The sequence below is a fragment of the Octodon degus genome, unplaced genomic scaffold (assembly GCF_000260255.1).
Source record: "Octodon degus isolate 3935 unplaced genomic scaffold, OctDeg1.0 scaffold00028, whole genome shotgun sequence".
Classification (NCBI taxonomy): Eukaryota; Metazoa; Chordata; class Mammalia; order Rodentia; family Octodontidae; genus Octodon; species Octodon degus.
Genome location: NW_004524604.1, coordinates 19,106,669 through 19,115,229, shown reverse-complemented (window position 1 = coordinate 19,115,229; position 8,561 = coordinate 19,106,669). Strand labels below are relative to the sequence as shown.

The 8,561-nt window shown below is 44.5% G+C and overlaps 1 protein-coding gene and 1 pseudogene across 1 annotated transcript in view; one reads left to right on the top strand and one right to left on the bottom strand.

Moving 5' to 3' along the window:
• Gk5 (glycerol kinase 5 (putative)) overlaps positions 1-8,561 on the bottom strand; it is a 58,228-nt gene that overhangs the window by 33,612 nt on the left and 16,055 nt on the right. The window contains exons 4-5 of the mRNA XM_004629290.2: positions 6,896-6,989; positions 2,341-2,472 (exon numbers count right to left, since the gene is read on the bottom strand). Coding sequence (XP_004629347.1) covers positions 2,341-2,472; positions 6,896-6,989 — 226 coding nt within the window. The remainder of the gene's footprint in view (positions 1-2,340; positions 2,473-6,895; positions 6,990-8,561) is intronic.
• LOC101578739 lies at positions 1,631-2,100 on the top strand (annotated as a pseudogene).

The following is an 8,561-nucleotide window of genomic DNA, read 5'->3' as shown; positions in this document are numbered from 1 at the left end:
CAAGGGCCTGAGTTCAATCCCCAGTTCCAGCAAAAATAAAAAGTATATCTGTTCTACTATACACAGTATGTAATTGATTTTTCATTTTATTTTGGGTGCTAGGGATGGAATCTAGAGGTCCTGGACCCCAGAGCTATAAAACCAGCCCTGGATCTTGTTTTTGGTTCAGTCTAAAACTGCAGCAAGATCCACTACTTACCCATTAGAACAGCCAAAATGAAGACTAACAATCATGTCCATTATGATGGCAAATGAAACAGGACGTGCTCATACCACTGGCAGGGCAGTGTGTAAGCTGTTATAACTACTTTGGAAATGTGTTTTGCCATTATTCACCACCATGGAAAACACACAGACCCATTCGTGTCAAAAACATTCCATCCTCTGCACAGTCACAACACTTACTTCTCACCCAGCTAGATATACGATGTATAGTAAAATGGGAAGTAAATATACGAGAGCAGGATAGACAACACTGTAATAGCATCATGTAGAGAACAGCAGCGAAAACATCAGGGGCTGGTGAGATGGCTCAGTGGTCTAAAGCACCTACTTAGAACAAGCTAAGCAAAGCAAAGCACAGGTACCACGGTTCAATCCCCCAGCACCACATGCCAGCCAGCCCTGTCCCCTGGTGGGCTGAGTTGGCCACACACACACACACACACACACACAAAATACATAAATAAATAAACAAATAAAAAAAAAAAAGAAAACATCAGCAAGTTTTTGCACACCATGGGTTTCTCAATCAGTGTTCAACAAAAGGAGCAGGACACAGAAGGCCCTGCACTGTGGGCTGGGGGCGGAGCTCTCATCCTGCACACTCCAGGCTCTGGGCCCAATCTCTAGCACCACAAAAGAAAACATAAATAAATAAAAGCAAAAAATATACTGCATACTCAGGAGACTGAGTGAGGAGGATAAATGCTGCAAGTTGGGAGATGCTGTCTCAAGAAAAGAAGAGGGAGGAGGAAAGGGAAGGGAGGGGAGGAGGAGGAGATGATGAGTGTACACTGCATAACTCAATGTATATAGTTCAAAAGTATTAAGGTCAATCTAAAACATGGTATTGGGCTGGGGATATAGCTGAGCAGCACAGTGCCTGCCCGGCAAGCATGAGGTCCTATGTTCAATCCCCAGTAGCCAAAATAAATAACTAAGTATAGTATGAAGGTCATAAATTATAAAAGTGAGGACACATAACACAAGGTATCACGGCACAATGGCTCGTGGTGCAGGCAGTACCACGCGCACACTCAGTCCAGTGTCACATTGAGCAGTACACTGATTTATCCATCTCTCCAGCTGAGGTGCAATACACAAAAAGGTCCAAAAACATAAGCCACTGGGCTTGGTGGCATGTACTTGTAATAACTTTTCTTTGTGAGACTGAGACAGGAAGATCCCAAGTTCCAGATCAACCCCAGGAACTTATTGAGATACTAATTCAAAAATAAAAAGGGGGTGGGCTGGGGAGATGGCTCAGTGGAATAAGCGCTTCCCTGGCAAGCATAATGGCCTGAGTTCAATCCCCGGTTCCACCAAAAAAAAAAAAAAAAAATAGGCCTGGGCAAGGTGGCACACATCTATATTCCCAGCACTCAAAAAGCTGAGGCTGAGGGGTATGATGGCTTCAAGGTTACTTTGCGGAGCTGGAGCGCTAGCCGCGCAGGCCCTGAGGGCCCGCAGCCCTACTGGGCTGGCTGCCGTCCGCTCTACGGCTTCTGGAGGTGGTATCCCTACTGATGAGGAGCAGGTGACTGGTCTGGAGAGAGATCATGCTGGCGGCCCAGAAGGGACTGGATCCGTACAATATACTAGCCCCAAAGGGGGCTTTAGGCACCAAGGAAGACCCTAATTTAGTCCCGTCCATCACCAACAGGCAAATAGTGGGCTGCATCTGTGAAGAGGACAACAGCGCTGTCATCTGGTTTGGGCTGCACAAAGGCAAGGCTCAACAGTGCCCAAGTTGTGGAGCCTATTACAAGATGGTGCCTCACCAGCTGGCCCACTGACCCCCACAGGGGGTTCCCTCGAACGTGCTGTAAAGTCTCTTTCCAATAAAGACGAGCTGGGTATCAGTTCCTTCCCTCGGTGGAAAAAAAAAAAAAAGCTGAGGCTGAGGCAGGAAGATCACTGAGTTCAAGGCCAGCCAGGGCTACAAAGTGAGTTCAAGACTAGCCTGCACTACTAGTAAGACCCTGTCTCCAAAAAACCCAAATAAATAAAGAACCCTGTGAACCAAGTGAAAATGCCTTCTCTTCCACTCCAATGGTAGTGAGAACTGAGTTGTCCCAAAATCTTTATCTCATGCTTATGCACACAATCTTTTCTTACCTCAGGCATGTTCTGTATAATCCAGGCCAAGCGCACAGCAGCTTGCTGGGTACTGAACTTAAAATGGCTCGCTGATAAAAATCGCTTGCGTCTAGTGAAAAAGTAACCCACTTGGCAGTAAGTGTGAAATAGCTATTTAAAAAGAAAAAAAAAGATAGTTAATGTTGAGGCTTCCATGTCAATTCTATACACAAGCAAACAAACCCAATAACGAATAAGTCACTTAACTACTGTGGTGTTCTCAGTACTTCAGAAAATGATCAGTAATACGATCCTAAGCAAATTAGCTAGGAAGGGAAAGACCTTTGCAATGAAGACTACAGTACTCTAAAAAAGGAACGTGAAGATATCAGAAAATAAAATGACATTCTCTGTTCCTCAACAGGCAGAACCAATACTGTCAAAATGGCCATATTTCCACAATTGACTTATTTGATCTTTTTTTTTTTAATTTAGTACAGGGTTTACAGGGTCTCACTACACAGATTAGACTCATAGTGATCCTCCTGTTTTCAGCCTCCCAAGTGATGGGATTACGGGCACGTGCCACCATGCCCAGTCCCAGTCACTATCTCAGTGCGCCCGAGGGGTGGGGCTGGCACAGTATGTGGGGGATCAAATCCGGTCCCTGCACCTGCCTATGGTCCCTGCGCCTGTGCTGAGCTATCTGGCAGTCCCTATCTGATCTTTTTTTTCTTTTTTGAGATAGGGTCTCACTATGCAATTCAGGTTGGACTTGAACTTACAGCGTAATCCAGGCTGGCCTCAAACTTTCAGCAATCCTACTGCCTCAGTCTCTCAAAGTGCTAGCATTACAGATATGCTACCCTACCCAGTGGAGCTACTTGATACTTGACAAAGAGGACAAAACATATAATGGAGAAATAATATCCTCTTTAATAAATGATGCTGTAAAAACTGGCTATCCAAATGGAGAATTCTCGCAGTTCAATCCCGGGCACCACATGCCACACCAGCCCTGCTCCCAGCGTGAGCTGAGCCAGCCAAAACAAATGGAGAAGACTGACCCCTATCTCTCACCATGCAGTAAACTAAAATCCAAATAGCCTATGTTCCCAGCACTCAGGACACTGAGGCAGGAGGATCAAGGCCAGTGTAGGCTACAAAGTAAGCTCAAGGCCAGACTGTAAAGCTAAGTAAAACCCCATCTCAAAAAGACTAAAAAAAGAGACCACAACAAAAAGAAAGAAAAATACACTGCATAATTCAGTTTATATAGTTTTAAGTATTTAGGCAAATCTAAAGCATGGTATTGGGCTGGGGGTACAGCTCAGTGGCCCAGTTTTACAAAATGAGTAAAACTGAAGTCACAGGTGTAGGCAAGGACTTTCTAAACAGAAACCTAGGTGCACAGGAAATAGTTCAAAGAATCAACAAGATCATAAAAAATTAAAAAGCATCTATACAGCAAAAGAAATAATCAACTAATATCTAGAATATGCACAAAGAACTCAAAACAATTAGGCCCTCAAAATAGAAGACCCAATCAAAAAATAGGCAAGTGAAATCATTATTTGTAGTACAAATGGACCAAAAAAACAAAACAAAACAAAACAAAACAACCAATAAGTGGACAATAAATACATGAAAAAATGCTTCACAATGCTCATCTACCTGGCCCTTTTAGTTTCTGAAGAAGGTTTTATTAACATTCCAGGAGAGCTTCCAAAGTGTGATCGTACTGTTGGGGCCTCCCAAGTAGTAGTAAGCACAGTTATTCTTCAATACATGGATGGTTATATAAATTGTTATGGGCCAGGAACATAGCCCAAGTGGTATAAGCACCTGCCTGGCAAGTGCAAGGCCCTGAGCTCGATTCCTGGTACCAATATCCCACAAAAAAATATAAATACATACATAAATTGTTATGAATCTCCCTTAGCAATGAACAGGAATGAGCTAGGGGGTCTGCCCATTAGCTCAGTTGTCTAAGTACCTGCTTAAACAAAGCAGTCAGGCTCGGGATGCTGTGGTTCGATCCCCAGATCCTCAAGCCTTGCAAGACCTGCCCTGAAGGCATCCTGAGCCATCCAAAAAAAAAAAGAAATTCTTCTGAACTTTTAGGGTTGGGGAGACAGCTCAGTGGAATAAACGCTTCCCTAGGCAAGCACAAAGGCCTGAGTTCAATCCCCAGTTCTGCCAAAAAAAAAATGAAATGAGCTTGCCATAGCCAAACTTAGTATCTTGGTGACAGCTCAGAAAAATATGCCAGAAACACTTCCAACAGCCTTAACCAATAAAACTAACTTTGCTCCTGGGCCTACTGACTGCAGAATAGGGCTCTGCTGCCAGGACAGCGCCTGGGGCCGTGTGGGCTGCACGGTTCCGTGGCTGTGTGCAACTTTCTGCTTTGAAGAAAACCTCTCATCATGCTCATGCTCAGTATCATGTGGACAAAGAGCTCCAAATGCTCGCTTTTATGCTTAGGGCCATGGTTTCATGTCAAGTTTTAAAATCTGGGGCTGGGGAGATGGCTCAGTAGAATAAGTGTTTCCCTGGCAAGCACACGGGTCTGAGTTCAATCCCTAGTTCCACCAAAAAAAAAAAAAAGGGGGGGGGGGCTGGTGAGATGGCTCAGTGGTCTAAAGCACTGAGTGGTCTACTTAGAACAAACAAGCTTAGCAAAGCACAGGGACCACGGTTCAATCCTCCAGCACCACATGCCAGCCAGCCCCGCCCCCTGGCAGGCTGAGCTGGCCACACACACACACATAAATAAATAAATAAATAAATAAAAAAGTTTTAAAATCTGAGGGCCAGCAAGATAGCTCAGTCGACTAAGGGCCTGGTTAGGCAAGCACTGGGACCTGGGTTTGATCCCAGGCACCACACACTGTGCCGGCCCCATTCCTGGGTGCACTGAGCTGGCCATGAGTCTGGGCGTGGTGGCACACACCTGTAATCCCAGCACTGTGGAGGCTAAAAACAGGAGGATCACTACAAGTTACAAGTGTGCACAGAGACCCTATACCAAACACATTAAAAAGAAAGAAAGAAGGAAAGAAGGAAAGAAGGAAAGAAGAAGGAAGGAAGGAAGGAAGGAAGGAAGGAAGGAAGGAAGGAAAGAAAGAAAGAAAGAAAGAAAGAAAGAAAGAAAGAAAGAAAGAAAGAAAGAGAGTTGACCAGATAGCTCAGCAGATTGAAGTGCCTGCTTAGGCAGACACAGGGGCAGGGGGATTCACTCCCCTGCCTGCCCTGCTGGCCCCGCCCCCGGGGCAGGCTGAGAGGGCAACTGAGACTGAGTGTGGTGGCATGTGCCTGTAATCCCAGCACTTGGAAGGCTGAAAACAGGAGGATCACTAGGAGTCCAATCCGTAGAGAGACCCTGCAGACCCTGTATTAAATACATAAAAGAAAGAAAAAGAAAAATCGCTCTTAGTGGCCAGCCTATGCTACATAAGTGATTTCAAGGCCAGCCTGGATTACATAATGAGACCTTGTCTAAAAAAAAATCAACTGCATAATCTAAAATTATACATTTCATATTTTATGACATTTCCTTATCGTCACTTTGAAATCCTTTCATTAAAGATGTGTGTCCTTCCTATAAAAGACACTTTCAATATTTAACCTTATACATTATTACAGCAAGGTACATTTATATTTATATTAAACAAAAAGGAAAATAATGCCAGTGGGATTATGGCAGAATGTTCTCGCTCAGGCAATGCTATTTTATTCTGTACTTGTGTTTATTTTCATATAAAATTAGCATCTTCAAACACTTAGCAAGTAAAACTGCTGCTCTGGTCTAGAAGCTCCCTCAGGCCCAATCTGGTCTGCGTGCAGGGGCTGAGGAAGCATTTCACTGTGAGGCACTGGAAGTCCTAAAGTAGTCAATACAGAGCATTAATTACAGTCTCCTTCTTGTAAGTCGAGGAGACTGCAGAGAAATGACACAACCGTGCATGGCCAGTGCTGATGCCACAGCGACTATCACCATCACCATCATCATCACTGTCACTGATGGTGCCAGGCTCACGCGCTAGCATCTGCTCATCACCTGCCTCAATATCTGCCTTATTACGAAAGACGATGATATTTGGATAGTTCATTCTCTCTTTTCCATTTATCAGTGGCAGAAACATGAATTCCCACAAACATGTAAAACTATGTTCTACTACAAGCCTCTTGAGGACCCTCTAAAATACAGCTGCTAAGTATCTAAATCTACCATGTTAGTTTTGGGGTAACTACAACTAAATTTCATTGATTTGGAGATGTGTGTTTCTGTATTATCTTGTTTTAAAACAATGGCGGGAAATTATCAATTAAGTCTACAGTTAAGAGACATTTACAAAAAAACATTTAAATCGTAAGAGGTAAGAAAAAGATTACCGGGCTGGTGAGATGGCTCCGTGGTCTAAAGCACCTACTTAGAACAAGCTTAGTAAAGCACGGGGAACGCAGTTCAATCCCCCAGCGCCACATGCCAGCCAGCCCCGCCCCCTGGTGGGCTGAGCTGGCCACACACACACACACACACACACACACATAAATAAATTAAAAAAAAAGAAAAAAAGAAAAAGATTACCTTCATTAAAAGAGAGTTATTGCACGATTTTACAAGTTCAGTGGCTCTTAGGTCTTGCCAACTAATGAAGTTGTGAAAATGCTTTCCTGTTTTCCTAAGGAAGATGGAAACAGTATGTTGAGACTCAGCATAAACCACCGACTAAAGATCTGCCCAGAAAAAAAACAAAAAAACAAAAACAAAAACTGGAGCCTGAACAGTGATTTCAAAGCATGATGAAACTTTCCAATTTCTCAAAATTAAAAAGGGCCGGAGATGTAGTCCAGCGAGAGATTACTAGGTTCAACCCCTAGAACTGTGGGGGTGGGAGAATAAGAAATACAGTTTTTAAAGTTCTTTTCCCTTGAGGCTCCTGCATATCAACTTCTGGCATCTATACCCGCCAGCGGGCCCTGGCCTTTCACACGCTGGGCACACCCGTGTGACTGAGCCACACCTCCAGCCCTGGTGTCCTCCACTTCAGCATCAGATTCAGGCCTTGCTCCCTACTTCATCTCCAAGCCTCCTCCTGTGTAAACTTAACTGTGCTTGATTCTCAAGACTGTCATTCCCCACCTTACCTAAGAGCTCTACACTTAGGGTCACATTTTCACTGATTTCAACAAGTATTTAGAAAGCAATCTGTGCCAGCAGGGATAGGGAGCTGACCTATAAACAAAGGCATGGTGTCTTTTCCCTGAAGAATACATGTTTCCTCCTAATGAATACTTTTTCTACTGTGGAACCAAAAAACAATTGCTCAATTGTGGCTAATATGGTTAAAGAGGAAAGAAGGGAAGAAACTCACAAGATGAAAGTGGTGTTGTTAGTTTGTAACATGGTACAAGACAACCTGGAGAACCAGAGCCAGGTGTGGCGGCACACACCAATAGTCCAGCCTAAACTACACTGAGACCCTGTCTCCCAAAAGCAAAAAAAGGAAAGATTGCAAAGAAAATGAATGTCAAGTGGTAGCACAGATTCTAGTACTTGGCCCTGATTTGCAGCAACTTCTCTCTAAGGATAAAGGCAGCGACCACCGATCCCTGGGGCTGCACTCAGACTCATCCTGGTGGTCAGTGCCGCGCCCTACGGAGCCTGAAGCTGGTGAGCAGGCACAGCCCTCCAGATGCTGTTTCTGCGTTTCTGTGACTCACTGGCACACCCCCTGGCTGAGGTCCCCAAGAGACACAGTGACTGAAGAAGTAAAGATTTTTCTTGGAACAAAAGGAACTCAAAAGAACCAAACAGAGGAGGTGTCATTTAGAGGGACTTCAGAAAGCAGGCCCAACGCTCCACTGATCAAATATTCTGAGAAAAACTTTCATCTGAAAAAAAAAGAACAGGAAGACTCAAGGGCTGGGAACCATGAACACGGTGTTTCCTGGTTTCTGACGGGCAGGGAGGAGTAAAACAAATAAAAGAATCCAAGTTTCAGATTTCCCAAGTGCAGTCAGGAGGAAAATAAAGCTTCCAGGGCCAAGGACCGTGGGGGGTGGAGAGGACAGAAACAATGCAGAGGGAGGACTGGCATGAGCTGGACTAGAGCAAGGGACATGCTGTCCTGCCAGGCTGTCTCTTCTTCTCTCATAGAGTGGCAGGAAGCATAACTCCTGTGTTGTATCTTTACTGCTCCTGGGGAGCTGGTGGAACCTACTGGTTTTGTACAGCAGGGGCTTGCTGGGCC